Below are 23,656 nucleotides of genomic sequence, written 5' to 3'. Positions count from 1 at the left end.
ATTCTTCAATAATTTCTGACAAAGTTAAAACAAAACTAAAAATCCATGATCCAGCCTTATCCATTATATCGGTCTTCCAAAAGTACATAAACCCAACGTTCCGTTATGACTTATAATAGCTGGTTTTCATCACCCTACATACTTACTTTTAAAATGGTTGTATAATAAACTTGTATATTTTTATATACCAATCAAATATACAGTTAAAAATAGCTTTAGAGTTAAAAACATGTTTGAATTCGTTTGGCGCGGCGAATTCTATCCATATGGCATCCTTTGACGTAGTGGAAAACAAATCTTGCGGTGACTATTAGTCTTTTACTTACGTTATTTCTAGGATGTTAGATATTTTATACTCGCTTCAATGGCGTATTTAAGGGGGATTCCGGGCTTAAGTTTCCCCCCGAAATTTTATTTACTATTTTAAAATAAATGAAATATCTTGCAGAACTTTCATATTTCCAGGAATAAAGTTAGCAATCTTCCCCTCCCCCCCCGAAACAAAATCGTAAATACGCCACTGCTCGCTTTAATAAGTAAATATGTAGTACTTATTAATTAAATATGTTGTATGTGTCTTTTAAACATCCATAAATATATATTTTTATTTCTAATCTCTGTAGGGCAAATATATCTATATACCAATTTGGCTTTGTAATTACTGTGTAAATATATAATAAATAATGAATACCTTTATATCGTACCTTTCTTAAGTTTATGTATTTATTTTATCTATCTTTCAGATGATAACGAATGTATACGTATTCCTGGACCTTGTAGGGGAAACGCACAGTGTATGAACACACCAGGAAGTTTCGAGTGTCAATGTCCAGAAGGCTACAAACTTAGTGTTAGTCAAAGAGATTGTATTGGTAAGTGTGAATACAGTAAATCTAATCCAATTGTAATTTATATGGAAAGGTTTGAAGACATTATTTAATCAAAAAATAAAATAATTGCAATTACACTGGATGAGGAAATGTGATTGTAACAGCCAGTTTCAAAGTTAAAAAAAAAAAAGGAAAATAGATTTCAAAAATCGTTGATGTAGGTTTTATAAACAATTTACAATCATATTAATATAATTGTTATATTATATTAGCAAAAGAAGACACAATGCTGTGTTGAAATTCTTTCTATTTTTATATTGATAATTCCTTAATACTCCTCATAAGACTCATTTTAACATTTTCTTATCTTTTGACACTTGGAAATGAATGCCGCGTAAGTAAACTCACCAAAATAATTAGAAAAGTAAACCCAAAACAATAAAAACGACCTTAAAAATAATACAACAGTAATGTATTGCATGTTGTCTAGATCTCTACACAGATACAGTAGAATTATACTGGATAGTGGTACGGCAGAGCTAGAAATGTTATCAGGAGAAGTGGTTCATTGAACTCAATAGCACGCGAAATTACAGGTCCCTATAATATCTTAAGTTTTGTACCCTGACAGTGTAGGAGTGCATGTGCTGTATTCTGTAGTGGAGTGATGAATAGAGAAAATGCTGTCACTACATACTTTTAAAGGATCTATAGCGGGAAAGGTATTAACAGAGTGAAAGTAGGGTAGACATAATTGAAAGGTAGCAAAGGCCTTCGGTGTGTGTCACAGTGTAACTTCCAAACTGTGAACCTACCTCCAATGGAAAGGAACTGTGCAACGGAGGGAACGACAAAATAATCCACGAACAATAGCAGCGAAGGACGACTGGTATTTAGCGTTAACAGCTCATTAGAACAGGCAACAAACTGCTACATGATCTTTTTTTCTGGCAACAGAATGCACGGTTTCAATCAAAACAGTCCGGTTTTCTCATTGTATGTTCTCGTAAGTGCAAATTCAAATGAATAGAGAATATGGTATGAGAAAAATCGTTTGTTTCATCTACATATCATATGATACCTGATGTAAGTGTCATAGGTGCTTAATAACATACATATTGGGTTGTCCGAGCACAATAGGAGTACTGGTGGGGAAAAATGGTCAGAATTATTGAACATTGACCAAAATACATGATAGGTCAGAAATCAAAGCGAGTAGCGTAGTAATTACCCACCGGCATGATAAGCCAGACTTGGGTTCGATTCTCAGTCCAGTCACTCAGTGTACGTTTTCTGAATTTCACTTACTTCTTATTTTTATTGGTTGATTTGGAGTTTAGCGTTTCTTTCAACACAGAGACTGACCTACAGCTTAACGTGGAATCCGAAGCACATCAGCTCCAATCGTGTATTGAACTCGGGTCTTCTATTCTTTGTTATTGTTGTTATTATTCTCCTGTCCTGATGATGCAGCAGCCATTTCCAAGTGTCAAGAGACAAGAAAACGCTAAAATGAGTCTTATGACGAGTGTCAAGTAATTATATCAATATAGAAAATAACAATAATTTTAACACAACACAGCCAAACTAGTACCTGTGTGTTTTGCCTTCTGTCCTGATGATGGACTTTGTAGTTTGCCTGACATATGACAATAATGTATTGTATTTTACATTGAAAATTTACTAAGGTATACTATCGTTTTCCATTTTTATAAGATAATGTTTTGCTGTCTATTTACGAAGACTGAGCGTAGTTTACGTTTCAATACGTATTTTTTAAGTTACATTACCTGAAAATCTGCTCTTCGATGTCGTAAAACGAATAATAATAATAATAATTTTATTTATTTTTTATTACGCACATGAGGATTAAAAAAGTAAGTACAAATTGCTGTTTAGTCAGTTGAAATATGAGAAATGTTTGTTTATTTATTTTCATCTTCAATTTTATAAATAAAACACTAATAAATCATCTGAAAGATAAGAGTATCGCAAAATTATGATGAAGATTCCATCTTGAAAATTTGAGACTAGATTTCATACACAAAAAGTATCCAATAAATAAGTAAATAGATCGAAGATTTAAATAAATAAATGAATAAAGCTAATACAAGAAACTTAAGTGAGTTTGTCTCTAATGAAGAAAGGTTTAAAGCAGTTTTCCATTTTTATAAGTGTTATTAAAGATATTTTTAGGACATAAATTAGGAAGTGTTATCGTATCTGGTAGGAATGTATTCTTTTTAATTATAGATATTGTAGTGCGTAAAATACGAGGTGAAGTCAAAAAGTAAAGAGACTTGAAATTTCTCGTACTAAGGTTTGGTAACACTGCTAGTATCCAGTGCTGAATTAGTGTCGTCTGCAATACTTCTATGCAACGTGTCACTCTTATTCCCACATTAGCCGTTGGAGTATAGCAGACCGTTAAACATGGCAGTTCCATTGTCGATTTGTACCAAGGAGGAAATGAGGGCAGTGATTCGCTTTTTGTTTGAGGGAGGTGTTAAACCTGCGGAAATTATTCGTCGAATGGAAGCGCAGTATGGTAACAGCTGTTTATCGCGAAGCATAAGGCACAAAGGTTGCACATCTATCGTAAACATTGGCCCGTTATCGTCACGAGGGAGATGGATTTTTATAGCAAATCGTTTCTGTAGATGAAACTTGGGTACATCATCACGAACCGAAAAGTAAGGCTGCAAGCATGGTTTGGAAACACCATCATCCTCTGAAATTAAGAAATTTAAACGTCAGACATCCATTAGTCATTGATGCGGTGCAAAATTGGTTACAAATGCAACTAAAAAAACTTTTTTTTTCGACGTAATCAAGAAACTTGTGAAACGTTGGGAAAAGTGCGTTGAAGTGCAGGAAGATTATATAGAAAAATAATGTATGTTTCAGTTTTCTATCGTTAGAATAAATGTACCTTTTCTCAAGTCCCTTTACTTTTGGACTTACCGTCGTATTTTAACATTAACACGTCTGTAATATGCGCTCTTAAAAAGATTGCAACATTAGTAAGTGAAATTATTTTCTAATATTTTAAGTATTGGAACATGGAAGGTTTATTGTTTCTATTAAACATAATGTATTTCCTGCATTTCGCACCAATGTTTTTAACTTCCTAGCTCATAATTTAATAATAAAAAAGTTATTTTAAATTATTAAGCCAATTCTTCAACTAAATGTGAGAAGAATGGCTATTTATAATTAAGTTATCTGTTCATGTTTTATTGACGATAAATGTAAATATTTCGTCTATCGTTTTTCTTGTTCTAAATTTTATGTTTAATCTTTATAGATATAGACGAATGTACAGAGAAATATGGGATGTGCAATAACGGAGACTGTAATAACTTCCAAGGTAGCTTCCAATGCATTTGTCATAATGGATATGCTTTAACTTCAAGTCGAGATTCTTGTGTGGATATTGACGAGTGTCATCGCCATCCTAACATCTGCAACAACGGAAGTTGTGTTAATGGTGTTGGATCTTACAAATGCCATTGCTATCCAGGATTTAAACTTAGCCATAACAATGACTGCATTGGTAAGGAGGTACATGAGTCGTTATTTTACTCTTTTCTCAAATGGGTAATTGTGAACGTTTAGAATTTCTATTTGTTTGTACTTTTTTTTAAATTTATAATACTTAAATCGTATAATGTATTGCCACGTCCATTTAGATCATCTTAATTCCCCAAATAGAAGGAAATTACGTATATTGACAGTTAGAAATATGAATTTTATAAAGTAAATAGTATGTTTACAAAATGAAATCATTTTATATTTTAGGATTGTGAATTGTAAGATAATATTTCAATAAATAATAGAAAATAATTCATATCATGAAGTATGCTAAAAGCAATAATATTTCAATAAATAAGACTTCTGAAATTCCATCCCTATTAATTTTATTTGACTGACGTTTCAAACGTACTGACTGTGTTTATCTCCAGAGTTGTACTAATTAGGATAAATGTTGAATAATTATTGTGATATAATTTTTCTCTGTAATTTTTCCTGGTCTGACACTTTCGCGTCATCCAACCTTACTCTTTCTTCATCACGAGAAGGAACTATTGTAGCCCGCAGAGAATGCGAGAAAAGAAGAAAATATAATATAAAAATCAACTCGATAGACACATGTTCGTGACAATAGCCATTGAATCGAGCGGCACTTGGGTCCACGAAGATCTCAATTTCATCAAACAAGTAGGCCACATTGTATTGCACAGGTTACTGGCGAAATCGGGCTACTGCTTTTTTTATCCAATGTATACGCATAGCAGTTCAGCGAGGCAATGTGGCTTCCATTTTAGGTACATTACCTCCTGGCAAATCATTAGAAGAAATTTTTCTTTTATAAATAATTGTGCAGAATCAATTGATATTTTCTCATATCATTTTTGTTTCTTTTCCACCCTTCATTATTTTAACTTTTTGTTACCTTCTTTGTCTTTTCTGTCTTTCATAATGTAACAAAATTGTATGAAAATCCAATTTTGTAATCTTTGTACGTAAATCTTAACTATATATAAAACTACATGAGCTGACATAAATTATTGAGCACTTCCTGTAGGGCTACAATGATTAAATTTGGCATGATTGTAGCTTTCCGGAACTAACCGACAGGAAAATTGCCAAAAGTGAATATTTTTAATTTTTAGGGGGTCTAAAGAGGGGATGAAGAATTTCTCCATGTTATTTAAATGTGCCTTTTTTTTGACATATAATCTTATGTTTTAGTTACTTAGAATTGGAATAAAAACTTGAAATTCGGTATGCTTGTACGTTTCCTTTAGCGTTACCTAAGCGAATAATTAGAAATAATTTCCAACCGTAGAGTGGTTTTATGGGAAACTGAAAAATCTTTCCCATGTTATTCATATGGGACGTCTTGTACACCCCAAAATGTATAGACACTTCCGGCATGATTAGAATGATGAAATTTGGCATGATTGTAGCCTTTCAGGACCAACCGACAGGAAAATTGCCAAAAGTGAATATTTTTAATTTTTTAGGGATCTAAAGGGGAATGAAGAAATTCCCATGTTATTTAAGTGGGCGTTTTCTTGGGAAACACAATCTTTTCTTTTCTTATTTCAACTATCTAAAGATACGATAGAATTGTGGGTTCAAGAGGTGCGAGGCCGTAGGCCGAGCAAAGACAGTGTGTTGGGCAGATTCAGGAAATATGAAGATCAAGTTCACGAAATCCACTGTTAAGGGAAAGGGTGATAGATAAGAAATGCGAAGCCGTAGACGGAGCAAAGACAGTGCATGGGGGCGGAGCCCCCAGCTAGCCAAAGGCTAGCATTTTTATAATACAGCATCATCAGAGGAAAAAAAATAATTGTTACATTGTTATAATTTCATATCTCAACATTTAACAATTAAATATTGTTACAAAAGTTCGCATTCATACTCTTTATTCACAATATATCGAATAAAATAAGTAATTTATTGAATAAAAATGGAATAAAAACAAGCCACATGTTGACGTTTAAAATCACAAAATGGCTCCGAGATAGATCAAGAAAGATTAGACACCCCAAGTATTTACTCAACCTATGTAAATCTGGCCTAATATACATTAGACAAACGGGGCGTACCATTAAGACTAGATGTGAGAAGCATATAAGATATATGCGACTAAATGAACTAGGGAGGTCAACATTGGCTCAATATGCCATAGGAAAAAAATCATAAAATTTTGATTAGAAATGCGTCGGTGATATGTAGATCCACTCATGGATATAAAAATTGTTACGAGAAGAAATAGAAATAAAATTACGCAATAACTCCTTGAATAAAGAAAAAGGTTTAGAATTAAGTTAAATTTGAAATATAGCATAAAAAATAAATAAATAAATAAGAGAACGAAAATAATAATATATTTAAAAAGTGAAGGGTAAGGGGAAAAAACAAGGAATGTCCATGTGTGTACTTTATCGGGATCTTTGCCCTATCTGTTGGTGACTCTTGGTACTATTTAACTGTATATACCATGCATGCGTAGATGTAGAAATATCCAAGGAAATGGGCAAAAGATTTGACTAACCCTATTCATTTTATACGCGGTTTTCAATATTAAAACGCCTTTTTCTCAAAAATGCAGTTTTGTGACATTCCTTGTTTTTTCCCCTTACCCTTCAAATGGTTAATATAAATTTGAATCAAATTATAATTTGTAACAATATTTAATTGTTAAATGTTGAAATATAAAATTATAACAATGTAACATTTAAAATTACGAGTATATCACAATAATTGTACAACAATTCCTCGAAGGTAAACGCAGTCAGTGTGTTTGAAACGTCAATTAAATAAAGTAAATACGAATGGAATATCAAAAGTCTTATTTATTGAATTATAAAAATTAAGTGGAATATATAGCAATCATGTTTATTTGTAATACGTCAAGACTAAGCAAAGTAAGATCTTGACTTTATAAACAAAATGTTGAAAAACTGCATCCATCTTATACTTAATATAGATTACTAATATTTCATAAGATATGAGCTGTCTGAAGTCAGAGCGAACTAACTTTCTTTTAGTGTTGTGGGAAATTAGCGCTTATAGGAACAGTGACAACCTGGCACAAGTTGCTGTCATTGGGAAATGGGTTTCATGTGTCTGTTAAGTCAATGTCTATACTTTGTTTGTTGCGGCACATGATTTCATGGTTAAAAGTTCTGGAATCTAGTTAGTACTCTGGTTTCAGACAGCACAAACAATAGTAGTATCATTGAGTGTAATTATTATTTTTTCCTGTTTCACGTGAATATAAAATAACAAAATCAAACCACTTTTGTATACAATATATTTTGTTTCGGCAGCAATTCGTGTCAAGTTGTCACTATTTCCATAGAGCTAAGTACATTTCTCTCAGTACTAAAATGTAGTTAGTTTAGTCTGGCTTCAGACAACTTATATGATAGATAGCTTTGATTATTATATTGTAACAATATTTTCTGTATGATAATATAAGAAAAAAATTGCAATTGTGCTTTCTAATGATTGATAAATTAAGAATCTAAAGCATTTGTTAAGTTAATTGGATTTGCTCAACTGTATAGTATACCTAACTATGAGTACATGGTATATTCAATTAATTAAGATACTAATTTTAAGATGCTTATAGACAATACTTTTGAGAAACATTCAAGTTTTCACTGTATTGAACTTTCACAATCCTTGAATTCAGGAATCCTTGGGTAAATTTTATTATTATTAGAAAAGAGCAGTATTCTTTGCAGTTTTTTTTTTTAAATGTACAAGTAGACCAAAATACAAATAACATTTGAGTAATTGCTAAGTACTTGTAACTACATAGATATATATAAAATAAATAATTGTATCTTTATCCTAACTTTTATATACAAATTATTCAAGTCGTAAGTAAAGATTTGTATTCTAACAGCACTGAATGTGAAGCTTACTGCGTTTCTAAATAGTCGTTATCTTGAAGGAGTTAAGATATTGCTGCAAATGTTTACTTAATCTTTCTATTATACATAAATTACAAATTACACTTTTTTCATGATCACACAAGATCCATATTATGTTTACGTGATCTTTCTATTATATTTACATTACAAATTATACTTTTTTACTGGTCACACATGATCCATATTATGTTTACTTAATATTTCTATTATACTTAACTTACAAATTATATTTTTTCGTTGGTTATACTAGATCCATATTATGAACGTCTGAAGGAGGGTGTATACTCCCACTTAACTACAAAACCCAATATTCTCCAATTTCTAATCGTTTGCAGACTACATCCCAACATCCCAAACCGCTAGAAAAAACAATACTAGCGCTTTCTTGTATCATGTCTGTTGATTTTTATTATTTGTAAAATGCTAAATATAATCAAAATTAACGTAAGTGAGGTAACTGCAAGCAATCGGAAATTTGAGATATTGCGTTTTTAACTATTCTATCAGGCCTTGTTTCCATACTGTCAAACTAAATACAACAATACACTGAGCAAGGCTATATCATATATATATAATACATTGCGTTTTTGTTTAGTATATGGTTTTGATATCTATGTACCATGGGACAATATGAGAACATGACTCCAATTTCCTACAACTGTTAATTTTGGTAAATGTTCAATCTCGAGAGATAATAGTTTTCAACTAATATTGGAAAATAAAATTCGAGAAGTTGAAAATAAATTGATTAATTTGAGGTGTTAAGAAGTAAAGAAGAAATATTATGACGTTATTCGTAATAATTAACTAGCTGTAACTTTAGTGCATACAGAGAATAAGAGTCAGTAAAGAATTATTTTTCTCCAAACCATTGGAAAAAATACAGTATAAGTAGTACTAGTAATAGGGTTTCTTGGTTTGCAATTTACAGTTGTCAATTGTTGTCAACTAAATTCTAATTAAATATTACATCCAGATATGTCTTACGCTTTCAGACATTGACGAGTGTCACATAATGCCTTTCCTATGCAGAAACGGACGATGTCGCAATGTAATTGGATCTTTTACGTGCGAATGTGCCGAAGGATACACATTGACTGCAGATGGCCAACATTGTAGGGATGTTGATGAATGCCACGAGGTAATTAGATATTTGGATTTTAATAATTATACGTAATTTACCTTATGCATAGTTTACATAATTGCCCAATTTAATTTCTTTCTTTCGTTTTGAATTCTACATAGAAGTTAGTAAAGGAAATTAAACGAATTAAACGATCCCCGTTGGAAATCTAGTTACTTGTGTTTACAAAATAATCAGAAAAAGAATTTTAGGAATAATAAAAGAATGGATTAAAAGATTGCGATCTTAGCCAATAATTAGTTTTTGGATCAAGAGCCACAAAATTTTTGAACGACCTCTAAATCGAGTTTTCGTATTTTTTTTACGGAATAAGCACATCATACTGAGTTAAGTGAAGTTTGGGTTTGGCTACACTATATGTAATTCTCCAGATATAAGGCATACAAAAAAATTTTTGATTAAATATATTGAATTTTCGATCAGGGACCACAAAATTTTTGAACGGCCCCTAAATCGAGTTTTCGTATTTTTTTACGGAATAAGCACATCATACTGAGTTCAGTAATATTTTGGGTTTGGCTACATTACATGTAGTTCTCCAGATGTAAGGAGGCCTACAAGAAAATTTTTGCCTGAAATATATTGGGTCTTTTGATCCAAATAAGGCTTAAAAATAATATTTCTAATTAAAACAAAATCCTATAAATAAGTATTTACGTTAAGTAAATCAGGAATGTTGACACTTCAAAGGAAAGGGAAAAATACAGTATACTAGGGAGTAATATTCAAAGTGACTACAATACGAAGTGATTCAAGATACTTACTCAGTTAGTCGTATTTATTATGCATTTTACGTCTCAATATGGATACTGCGTGCTAACTTCCATCTTCAAATACCAAACGTTACGTGTGGGATATCTAGAAACCATATTACAGTAATTACTATGTGCTGCATCACTTAATGACATTCTTGAATATTTCCCTGAAGTAAAAATCAGTTTCCATTAGTTACCCTCTGTTGTCCTTATCGATCTCCTTGGTCACCATGGACTTCTAAGTCGCCCACGTTTTGACCTTTGGACTACACCACATTGTTGGACAGAAAGTATTGCACTAATTTGTAATGCACCAATTGTTGCTGACGAGATAGTCTGTCCAAACTGTTAAAGATGGAATAATGATTATTGTGATTGATAATGTAGCTTGATGTTGCAAATTAGAAGTATCCTTATTTTGGGTCATTGTGATCAGTATTGTATGAAGATGTAAGTAATTGGTTCGTGTACATGTATTTCTGTAATAACCATAATAAGTGAAATATCAGGTGGATGTCTTGGGAGTAGTAGGCAACTTAGTATATGTACTTATTCTATTATTTTTTTTAATATTTTTTTTTTAAAAAAAGGAAAAAATAGAGAAGGGGAAGGGAAAAGAAAAAATAATGGAGGAGAGAAGGAAGAAAAAGAGAAAAAAGAGGAGAGAATGATAAAATTTCACTTATATATACTTTATGAAGATGTTTTTTCACTCACAAGCGAAAGCTTCTGTGAAGAGCCATCTATTATAATCATATTATGTCATTAGGTTGTATTATGTATGTGTCTTCTTGTTGAAAGATAATGTAAAATTAATAATAAATTAAATGATAGTTAATTAAAATTGTAGTAAAAAAGTAACAGCTATAAAAATGGTTTATAATATAATACTGATTAATATTAAAGAAACCCTGCCAAGGACTGGAACCTCAAGGAGGTCCGGAGGTTACCAGTCGTAGTGCTAATAAATGTAAAAGAAAAAAATAAAATAATTTTATAGTTGTGGTGTGTGTATTAGAAGTGTTGCCACCAATATATATTTCATACATGTATTTCATTTCTAATAAGTAACAATTGAAGTAACTTTCTGAACTTGGTATAACTGTAAATTAACAAGTCTATGGTTACAGCTGGAAATAAGCAAACCTTGTGTAGTAACCGCAAGCTAACACACTTCACCGATACACTAACCTCTATGCTGACCAGCCGTCTTCTAGAAACGTATCAATCTCTGTGTCTGCTAAGATGTTATATTTTCCTCGTAGACCTCTGCCTATTTCTTAGACCTCATCAACCTCCATATTTATCGCTCCACCCTCTGGAACCTCATCAATCTCGCTACTCGAACTCTGTTCTTTTCTCAAACCTCGTTTGACCATGGGTCAACCTCCGTGTTCCTTTGTCCTGGATTCAAGCGTCTAGAAGCGTTGATACGTCTCACTTTTACTGCGTCTTTTTAAAAATAATTCTTGTCAAAATGTGTGTAAACTATTTCATTAAATTTCTTTAAAAACTTCTCCAACTTCGTTTTAATATATAACTTCTGTTCCATCAAATCATATATGAAAAATGTAGCATCTCAAGTCAGTATCAACAAGATATATATATGTAATAACAAAGCTCCCACAAGCTGAATTGCGTAGAACATTCAAAGTAGACACAAAAGTAAACTTCATTTCTATCAAACAGATATCGCAGAATTAAAACGTAAAACTTTTAATAATCATAACAATTGCATCCCAAACATGAGATTTCCATGGTGTTTAACCTCCTAACAATAATATAAAGCAATTTTCATCAAGGCCAATTTTCATTTAAATTCCTTTCTCATCAGAATAAAATTGTTTAACAATACCATTATCATTATTGCTTACGTCTTAAAACTAGGTAGCATTTTACTGCTTTAACTTATGAACAATGGACAACAATTTTTAAAGATTGATACACTAAAAAGATAGGATTTTGATTTGTATTATTAACTATTTACTTCTATTTGTCAAGATAAAATTAACGTAATATATTTCATAGTATAGTGATACCTTGAAATCCGAAATTAATCCATTCCAGAACCCTGATCGAGTTTCAAGACATTTTTTCCACTTTACAATAATATAAATTAAATTAATCCATTCCTGGATCCCACGAACTCGAATTATCAAAATGATTTTAATAATGCATTGGATTACAAGGTAAAACATGGAAATAATAATAATGATATTCGAATAAAAATATAAATTAATAAATCTAAAAATACGAAACCATGTATTCACATTTCTAAAAAATTATGATGACGCATGTGGAAGCTGAAGGAGGAGGAGAGATATTACTGCTTGGAAAGTGTGTTACCTTCCATAAAAACATCAGGTAAACGCATTTATAGGGAAATGTATGCACAGATATACAACGAACAACATGCTGGGTACTCGAATTTCAAAGCAGTGTTCGAGTTCTGGAGCAAAATTTACTCGAATTTTTAGTTGGAATTCCAAGTTGTTCGAGTTCTGCAGCTTTCGGATTTCGGAGGAGCAGTGTTTCTGCTGTGATTTGCAAGAATGTTACCTTTAACATATCTATTCCAATTTTTAATGTATCTTTTCCTAACACTCAGAACTTTTATTGAAAGGCTTTGATTCAAATATGGTTAATTTATTACGCGTATTATAAAAGTTTACTACTAGTATTTGATACGTAACATAGTCTACTTTTTCAGTATGTCAAAATTTGAAAATATTATTCATTATTCATAGCCATAAACAGTCATTATCTAAATCTAAGTATTTATTGAATCACTATACAGGTATTGGATATACATTTTCAGTATACCTGCACAGTACTCATTTTTATTTTCTTTAGCTTTTAAACGTGAGCTCCAGATGTGGAGTTTTACAGTAGAAATGCATACTTTTGGTTTACATATCTTTTTTAATAAAATTTATTAAAAATAAAGTCAACATTTTTAAAATTATTGTGGTGTACTAAAAGAAAACCTAAACATTTCGTAGTATCTCTACATCTTAATATTTTCATGAAACAAAATGTTCCCATCATCAGACACGTAGCCAAGGGGGGGGGGTCCTGGGGGTCCGGACCCCCCCTTCGAGACCAGAAATGAAAAAAAAATTAAGGAAGGATTAAACAAAATGAAATGAGAAAAGAAAGGATCAGCGTTAAAAATAAAAAATAAAAACCTACAGGAAGCCTTTAGTTACTCTTTCTTACGAGGAGATTTGTATTACTTGCAATACATGGTGGCGAGGTGAGCAAGATATCCTAGAAGAGTCAGGGAATTTGAAATTTCTAGAAAAGTTACCGAATTCTCAGAATTTCCGCTACTACTGAGGGAGATTTCAAGCTTCCGAAAGCATAGTGCCGTTGAGTAACAGCGTGGACATTTTTTATCATGATTTTTCGTCATCGCATCCTTGCAGAATCAAACATGTTATTTAAAAAAAAAAAAATAAAGAAACAATTTTCTACTGCTCCTTTAACCTGTCATTTTGAACGGACAGCAGTTGACGGAATAATAAAAACAAAAATTTATATGGAAAATGAGTTCTATTAGCATTTTATTTAACAGAAAAAGGAACGCAGATGTAAAATATTTTACAAGACATTATTGAGTGTGTACTTTTTATAATAGTGAATACGTACTTTTCATATTAGTTGGGATCATAATGAAAGGAAAATTGTTATATTTGAATGAACAAAGAAAGAAACGTAAATATTGTAAAATCTTTTTCAATACTTTTTCTTTTTATTCTTTTATTACTCGAGATTTCTTCGTAGTTTATTAAAATACTTACCAACATATCCTCATTTTATCCTAACAAACCAATATATGTTTAGTAAAGTAGTTTACATTGATCAAGCTCCTGAGCCTTCAGAATTTCATATCACCCCCACCACCCCCTTCATTATGGAATCCTAGCTAAACGAACCAATATATGTTCCAGTAAAATAGTTTAGAATTTTCGAGCCCCTGGTGTGATGACCACAGTATTTCATGTCACGGACCCCCCTTCACGAAATCCTGGCTACGTGCCTGCCATCATCCATCACTGAAGCAAATGTTTTCTAAATTTTCTTTTTCTAAATTTTTACCATTTGGACGTACCAGCATATAATTTTCTTTTCTCGTGTAGAGTTTTTACGTTTTCTTTGTGTTTACAAATATTTTATTTTTAGCACCTAGTTTCCTACTTTGTCTATACAAATTTGGAGACTCACTACATCATGATAATATTACAGGGTCCCTACTGGCCAGGAAAGTCAGGGAAAATGGTGTAGATCAGGGAAGCTCAGGGAGAAAGACTGGAAATCAGGGAAAGTCAGGGAAATTTTATAAAATATATTTTTTTCTAACATTAATTGTACACCAATTTCAGCTTAGCCGACCATTATGATACCTATTTGGTTAGATTTTTATGGGAGGTAAGTGGAATGTACATATTAGCAATTGATTACTATTGTCTCTATAGAATAAGTGTTATCATATATACATAATTACCGTTATTTAGTCCTTATTTATATGATGTCCTTATGTATCATCCGACACCTGTCATGAAATTCAGGGAATTTCCTGTCAAAGGTCAGGTAAAGTCAGGGAAATACATTTTTCTGGATCAGTAGGAACCCTCTGTTAATAATGTTGTACAGTTTTCTTTTTATCGTCACTGCACAGTAAGATATCAACATAATTTATTAATTCTAGTAAATCATCCATAAATGCTAATAACATTAGAAGTCCCATGCAATATCTCTTATGTTTCTCTTCGAACCATTATTAGCTTTCAATTGTGATATGGTTTTGTAGCCCACTTCTCATGGATGCGGTGTAGTGACGCGGAAAGCGGCCTATTTTCGTCTTATATGATCGAATGTACACCGGCAAACGGGGCTTTGCCCCGGGCGCTGGATTGGGAGGGCGCAAAATTGGGCAAATATTTGGGGGAGCGTTTTGGTTTGGTTGGTCAGGAGGGCGATGAGGCGAGTTCTTGCCCCGGGCAACAACTAGCATAGTTGAGAAACTGTCACTTCGCCACACAGTGAGGGAAAGAAATGGGAAGAAATATTTAACTTTTACTCTTACAATTTCATTAAATCTACATATGTAGAGAATACGATAAAACGAAATAATACTTGATCCTCTATTTATTATATACGTACCTTGGTATAACTTGTTTCCGACTCCCTCGTCATTTTTTTCCACTGTACTTTTTTTCAAAATAAAAGATACTTACATGAGAGTTATGAACAAGACCACATAACTAAATATAAGCATGTAGCTTTCGAGTCTGAGTGTGACATTGAGGTGTAGAAATGGGTGAAGAAAAGAATATGAGAGACGAGAATCCAATCTTATGTCACTGTCAAATATATATTGAGAAACATTCTTATCCTTTTCTTTTTCGTTACTTCGTACGCACCAATACGAAATATTCAGCTGCTAAAGACGTATCTGTATTTAATTTTTTTAGTGTTTCTTTTATCACAACTACTACATAAGTACACTTTCTTCTGATGCTCATATGCCCATAATGACATTCCTTTGTTTTAAATATGTTTAGAGAGTTTCATGCAAAATACAAGAATATTTTCTGTAAGTGAAAATTATCTTCAGGTAGAGAATGAAATAAAAATACTTCTGCAACATTAGCAAACATTTAGTAATATGAGAAATATTAATAGTGTACTGTACAGTTAATAATAAAATGCAGTGTCTATAATTATTACATGAGACTGTTGGTAACTATACTACCCAAGTGCTAAGTTTTTTTTTTCTTTTTTTCTTTCTTTCAATATCAGGATCACGACCTTATTTATGTCAGCAACAATACATGACAGCCCTTCCGTCGAAATTTGAGTATAAATTGTGTGGGGAATATGAACTGATTTGTATCGTTTTTAATAGTATTTTTATTTTATTTTATTGATTTATTCTTTTTAGATCCCAGGTACCTGTCCTCATCCTGGAAAATGTCAGAATTTGATGGGTTCATACATATGTACTTGTCCGCCAGGATACGAACTAGATGCTGATGGGAATGCTTGTGAAGGTAAAATGTTACGATTAAAATTACGATTAAAAATATATCAGTTCTATTCACATGTTATTCTTTGTAATTTTATACGAATATGAGAAAGTAAATCCACAAAACTTGTGTAGTTCGATATTTATATAAGTTAGATATTTCAGCCATATATTAAACAGATATTGTACATCAGACATGTAAAACTCACTCTCGTGGGCCCCATGTGACTCGAATATCTGTGGCCCTCGGTTCATCCGAAGAAGAAATAAAAAAAAGTTATAACTTACTTATATCTGGCTGTGGAGGTGGTGCGTCTTTTTTAAGCCGTTCACAAAAGCACAAAGAAAGCCATCTTGGAAACTGGTTCTGCGGCCCCACAGTAAGCACGAGAAGCAAACTTAAGCAGTTGTTGTGCTGAAGATGTGGTGTCGTGTAAGGTGAGAAATAAACGTGTTTTATCTTTTGGAGCAGCGCTCTAAGATAAAAAGGAAAAAGGTAAGAAAAAATAGAAATAAAAATAAAGAACACAAATAAAAGTGATGATATGAAGTAGCTGTGAAGTCTCCAGTTGAACGTCATCTTGAAATTTAATCGTATGATCGTGTTTCAATATTGAAAGCAGAGAGTGTTTTGGGTGGAGGGAGATAAAACTAAGAGAATAGGTTGGTTGGTAACAGTTTGGGAAAGTTAAAGACTAATAAATAAGTTAAGATACTTTAAAAAGTAATAAAAATAGAAAAATCATAATAAAAGAATTATGAATAACCAGAACGAAGAGCAATTATGAAAATAGCAAAAATAGTTAAAAAAAAAGAAAAGAAAAGAAATAGACTAGGTTAAAAATAGGTATTGTAAGGACTCAGTGTAGTGAGGCCATGAAGAATGGTTCACAAATAAGCTAGTAATGTATCGATCTTCTTCTTGAGGGACATGGATGAATCTGGGGGAAGATTTTTGAAAACACTAGGGCGTAAGATGTGGTCGAAGTACTTTTGGAGTAGGTGGTGTGTACTGAGACAGAAAGATGGGAAATTTGTGCACTGCAGAAGTACATATGGTTGTTAATATCAATTGAAAGATGGGTGAGAGTTTCACCAGTATTATCCAACTGTATTCATTTCAAGATGACACAACTTTGACGTTTCACAGCTACTTTTCTGTCTTTCAAGTTTTTTCTTTCTTGTTTCTTACTTCTTGATGTCCCTAATAATTATAGTGACCTGTTTCAGTGTCGTGTGACAATGCTTTCATTATTTTGTGGTAATGAATCCGAGGAGTCCTTGTTCCAACTTGTATATTTCCAACCAACAATTTATTTCAATTATTTCAGACATTAATGAGTGCCTTCAGCGACTTGATATGTGTGATGGTGGAACATGTGTGAATACTGAAGGAGGAGTAGTGTGTGAATGCCCTGAGGGATATATTTTAAGTCCCAATGGTATAAAATGTATCGATGTACGAGAGGAGATGTGTTATGGAGCATACCGAAGAGGTTAGTTAGACAATTAAGAACATAAATATTTATATATAGTTAAAGTAATATTTTAAGTAAAAGTCAATGGAGATATTTTTTTCTTTATCTTCATTGTCAATAAAAATATGTGACTCGGGTGTTAAATCTTTGCATCTAGGTACACACTATAATAATTTGATGACAAGAAGATACGTTTGTAATAAGAAAAATACTACTAATCATCAAGGATCGCAAATTGTAATCTTCCTAACTTATAAACTCCCGAAAATAAGAAAAATCAGTTTTTAAAACATTCTACTCGAAAAGTACGTCGTGGCTTTGCGTAGCGTAATCGCTAACGTCTTTCCCTTTGGTGCGAGCGGTCCCGTGTTCGATTTCTGGTGGGGGCACTCGGTCGAAAAAGTATAAAATGTTTTTTCAGGCCAGCCATCCTGAATGAGATTTTCCTCATTCACATCAGGCAAATGCCGGGGTGGTACCTTACATATAGGTCCCAGGCTGCTTCCATCCTTCCCCAATCCTTTCTTCCTTCCCTTTCCCCGGATAGTATGCTCGCTGAGAGACGTCATCTCTCTAACAAGACGAGCTAACATGGCTATAAATGCCGAAGTTTTCAATCCTAAATAATTTTGCTCGCCGAGAACGTCATACCTCATACGTGACGAGCTAACGTGACTATAGATGCCGAAAGGCCAGAAGTCTAATTTCTAAACCTATTCCTAATCGAAAAAAATACGTCATTTACGTAATGTGAATCAAAACTTATTATAAACTAATATAATCTCTAAATATTTATTACCCAGAATTGCACGGTATGTTTTCAATGGAATTTTAGAAGAAAAGATTAGATATCAACTTCACAAAAATTTTCAGCCACAACTATAATGTAAGTTCGAAAATTTAGTGTCTAGATAAGTCACAGATATTGAGTTTGAGCTTATACTACAGTTTCTATAATATCTCTCAACAGCTTTAGCTTGATAGATGCTTGTGAGTTATGATACTTCGAAAAGTAGTTTTCTTAATTTTTATTGCCTCGTAAAATGATACTTCTTCAATTCTTGTTAATTAGAAATCTTCGAATATTGATGGAAACGTTAAATGTATTAGTACGGACGTGTATATATATAAAAGCTGCATATATTTAGGTATTGTCTAACTTAGTGCAAACAACCTTTAAAACTACTAGTTGTTCGTCCAGATGTTCAATATTGTAAGTTAAAATCATACTTAATTAAGAGCTCTTAATTGTTTACATTTAACATTTTTTACATAGTTAAATTGAAACAATACAGTTTTTAAATTGTAATTAATTAAATCGTCACAATAGCTTTAAATAAGAAAATTGCCGGGAGTTTAACGCCTGATAGTGCATCTGTTAGCGTCAGGCAGGCAAACAATAGCGCAGCTAGTGCCATCTATTAGCTTGGTTATTTATTAATATGAATTAGCGTGACTCATAGACTGAGACGTTAGCCGTTTATTATTAGGAGAATTACAACTATTCTGTATTTTTGATGGCAACAAGTATTTGCGTTCTTGTAAAATTGATGTGATTGTTAAAAGCAAAATACAGTTATGAAGTTGATTTCATTATTACTAATTCAGTGTTGCAATCATCATTATAGTGGGATGACTAGCAACAATTAAGAATATATATGTAAATAAAAATTAAATAAAAACAGAAAAGAGAAAAAAAGCACTTATAATATCAACGGCGCTACAGACTGTAGTCTGTGCCACAATAAAAGCCTTTCGTTTACAGGAAACACATTAGAATTGAAAATATAATACAGGGCGGCTCAGAGCCCACTGACATTTCAAAGTTGAATATTGCGGAGGCGCGATAGCTTGGAGTGAGTTGCAGACACCATTTCATAAGAACACTATAAGAATTGCAATAGACCTTTGGAGCTATGTCAGTTAACCACGAAAAGTTATCTGAAGAATCGATGCTCTTTTATAACGGACTTCGTTTTTGCAATAAGTACGAACATAAAACATGTTGTTCAACGTTGCAACGATGTTCATCGTAGCTGCCACGGTTTCTTATACAATGGCGTCCTATCCTTTTCCAATTCCCCATCCGCAGCCCACTCCAAACTGTCACGCCTCTGCAATATTCAACTTTGAAATGTGTGAGTTGGCTTGCGTCACAATATTCAAGAATTATTAAAAAATAATAATAATAAAACTTCTAGAAAACAGTAATTGTTTTTACGAAACTCCTCCTAAAAAATGTCTTTTTATTTTAGATAGCATATCCTATCATCCAATGATTTCTTCTATGCTACTCAAAGCAAACCGTACTTTTCCATATAGCTTTACATTTTTTCTTATTGGCTTAGATGAGACGGAGTTTTTTCTCTTGTTATATATCACCAATAATACGTTCAACAAATTCAGATTCCTTTGTTCAATCGGGCGAAACACATTTCTAATATTCTGTCTTAATTTAGATATAAAGCCATTAATATACGATTTTTGTATTTAAACGTTTAATTTAACGTTCTGAGGTCTTTCAATTGTTTTTCTGCAGCTCTCAAAATTATCTCTTTTACAATATCGTCCTAATAATATCCTTTCAGTCAGATGATTTTCTCAGTTTATCGTTCATTTGACATCGATACGTGCAATATTTTCAAACTATGCTAATATGTAAATCTAATTTTCAAAGGGCAATTGCTTGAAGACTACGTTGTGAATATTGTATTTTGTATTTTAGTGTTTAATTTGACGTCTTCAAGCAGTTGTTCTATAGGTTTTTTTTTTTTTTTTTTTTTTTTTTTTTTTTTTTTTTTTTTTTTTTTTTTTTTAATAATGCTCAGGAGGACTTCGTACTTCTGGGGAATCTCCGTACGCAAGACGCTCCTTTGCTTTTTTCAGTCGATTCTTCGTGCGCAGTTCATTTGATTTACAGTTATTTTAACACGGAAATATCAACAGTACTAGAGTGATATACAAGCTCCAATACCATGTACTTTAGTTTTCAAACGGTACTAGCTCGAAAACTAAACCGTTGCGGACCTATCTTGATGGGCACTTTTTGTTTTCATGTTAGGAATCACTTTTACACTTGTACTGTTCTGATCCTGTTAATCGGAGACGCCCAATATAATTTTTCTTCTGAATAAGTTAATTAAATTTCGAAAGATCATATTGCCTTTTATTTGCAAGCTCTTCAACCAACCCAAATCCAAAATTACTGTTATTAGTACTTTATCAAAAGGGAAAAGTACTTTTGAATTTAGGTATACAAATCATAAAAGTAAATTCAGGAATATTTACACAAAGGAGAAGAATTATAACTTGTTTTCCAAACATGTCGCATTTGTACTATAGACACATAAGTTACAATTTAATGAGAAAAAATAGAAATTCAAATTTTCTATTACATCCACATCACATTCAAACATCCTATAGTCCTTGGTTGTCTTAGTTAAAAGTCTGATTGGTATCATCTGATTGAAATTTTTCCTCTAGATCTGTCAAAATGTCTACAAGAGTAAGCAGAATGCTCTGAAACAAAGGTGCCCCTACTCCGTTAAGCCAAAATACGAGTGTGTTTCTTTATGTAGTATTAATATGATATTAATATCGGAAAATAATACTTAGCTTATGGCTATAAAGTACTTAATTATAGTTAGTTGTATTTAGTAAATATTTGAAATTATTTCTAACAATTAATCTGTTTATTTATTGAATTACAGGATTTTGCTCTTTCCCTCGACCAAGGCGTATATCTCGAATGGAATGTTGCTGCACAATGGGAGTTGCGTGGGGCGTTCGTTGTGAACCATGCCCACCTGAAGGATCAGGTAAGAACGTTACGCCTGTTATTTGACTTAGCGAACGACTTTCTAATTATTTACCTAAGTTAAAGCTGTATTGTTGAAATTATATTTGAGATTTAAGAAACATTTCAGAAATTTATTAATATACTACAACTTTGGTCTCTTAACTTTTAAAGAGAACAAAAGAGAACATACACATTAGAACAAAACATCTAGTGTAGGAACAGAAAGGATGCTAGGAATTTCCTCTCCCACAAAAGTCTACCTTTCTTGGAGAAGAAAATTTTCTTCCCTCGCAGGGAGAACATTTTTCTCCTATTAAGAATTTTTTTGAATGTTCATGAAGATAGAAACAGGAACTTTTGTTTTGTGTAGTCAAACTGGAAAATCAGTAACGGTTTGTTTACTAACTTATCACTAAATGAACTTTCGTAAAATTTCTTTTTTTTTTTTTTTTTTTTTTTTTTTCCGGAGACGCGCTTCAGAAAAGTTCTTAAAAAATCTTTAGACATTTTCGAGGTAGTGTATAAGCAAGTAAGAATTTCTTGTATGATTATATATATATATATATATATATATATAGTGTGTATGTAATAACTGGGTGCGTATATGGGTGAAATTCATCTCCCCTTCCCTGGAAAAAATGTTCAGTTCGCATGTTGAAAACACCGAACGTTAAATGTGGATAAAGGCAGCCTCTAGAATTGGGAAATAATTATATAAAAAATTAATTAAAAACTAAGCTCATTGTCTTTAAATGGTATACATAACATAATTTTTCATATATTCAGAAGGTGAAAAGTCAAAGAAAATAATAGTTGATACCGGTACTTCTGTATTAGTGTTTTCTTTGAAAAACACTAAATTAAAATAACATGTACTAAACCTTTGTGAGGCTTGGGTCGTTCAGTTAGTTTCTAGTAGCCGATAGCAAACAGGATTGGTTTCTGAAAGGATACCAGAAAAGTAGTCATCCAAGTAGGATTATTCTGGAAGGTTTATTATATAATATCAGCGGCAGATCCAGGGGGTGGCGATCGGGGTGATCGCCCCCCCCCCCAAAAAAAAATAGGAAACTTTCCTTAATTTTATATATAAATAAAACCCATCCCAGAGTTTGGAGCTCTTAAAAGTAGCTCTAAGTAGAAGTATTACAACCCACCGTCCCTTCCAGAAGTCCGTCCTGGATCTGCCCCTGTATAATATATACGAGAGTATATATTATAGTTTATAGTGTTGATATTTTTGAAAGATTATTATTCTAGACAAATGTTAATTAGTAAATAAACTTGATCAAAGAGAATCTAAAAGTGACATTTTGAATGATTTGAAGAAACGAGAACTTGTGCTCCATACATTGTTAAGGAAGTAAGTAAGGCGAACGATTTCCCGCATCCCAAAATTTGTTGAGCATGGTCAGTGAGGACAAATACTGCAAGATTTATCTCCCAGTGGCTACTTTCTATTTCAAACATTAAAATTACAGCTGTAGGGTGCAAACTTGATAAGATTCACCATTGATAAGATGTCACCATTGATAAGATTCAAAAACGTTGTGACTAATCAGTTTCTGGAGAAGATTTTTCAGCTTCACAAAGAACTTCCACCCGGTAAATATGTGCCAACCATTACATTGTGTCAAATATATTCTATTTTGAGAAAAGAAAAAAGAAAAAAACTTCCTTTTGTATGTACGTCTCTTTTTGTAAATTAAAGTGTTTGAAAAAAAAAAAACTTCTTTCTTATAACCAATAATTGAAGTTTGAGTGAATTTATTATATTTCTGTCATGAAATAATATGCTAAAAGTGTTTCCACTATCAACAAATATGTAATATGTATATTTTCTCTGAACAGCTGAATTCGAAAAATTGTGTCCTGGAGGCCCTGGTAGAGGTCACACAGGAGAAGATCTGAATGAATGTGAAACAATGCCTGAAGCATGCGATGGAGGAGAATGCGTCAATACAGATGGCTCATTCCGTTGTGAATGTTCGACTGGTTATGTACTTGATAGCTCAGGGAAAAAATGCATAGGTAAAGTGATTCTCAAATTAAATGGTAACACTAAATCAAAAAAGGGATCAAGTTATTATTATTATCATAAGCAATGTAGAAGTAGTACAGAAATATTTATTAGACTACTATCTTATAAAATTAAAAAA

General features: G+C 32.3%; 1 protein-coding gene across 1 annotated transcript in view; it reads left to right on the top strand.

Moving 5' to 3' along the window:
- The window catches only part of LOC145666486 (fibrillin-2-like), a gene marked incomplete in the record, with an annotated part of 450,634 nt that overhangs the window by 368,170 nt on the left and 58,808 nt on the right, over positions 1-23,656 (top strand). Inside the window, 7 exon segments of the mRNA XM_081733749.1 lie at positions 744-872; positions 4,138-4,386; positions 9,286-9,431; positions 16,137-16,245; positions 17,552-17,716; positions 21,409-21,516; positions 23,349-23,528. Of these exon segments, the coding sequence (XP_081589875.1) occupies positions 744-872; positions 4,138-4,386; positions 9,286-9,431; positions 16,137-16,245; positions 17,552-17,716; positions 21,409-21,516; positions 23,349-23,528 (1,086 nt within the window).

This window comes from Thermobia domestica, chromosome 12 (assembly GCF_964235325.1).
Source record: "Thermobia domestica chromosome 12, izTheDome1.hap1.1, whole genome shotgun sequence".
Taxonomy (NCBI): domain Eukaryota; kingdom Metazoa; phylum Arthropoda; class Insecta; order Zygentoma; family Lepismatidae; genus Thermobia; species Thermobia domestica.
This window is presented reverse-complemented; position numbering and strand designations above follow the sequence as displayed.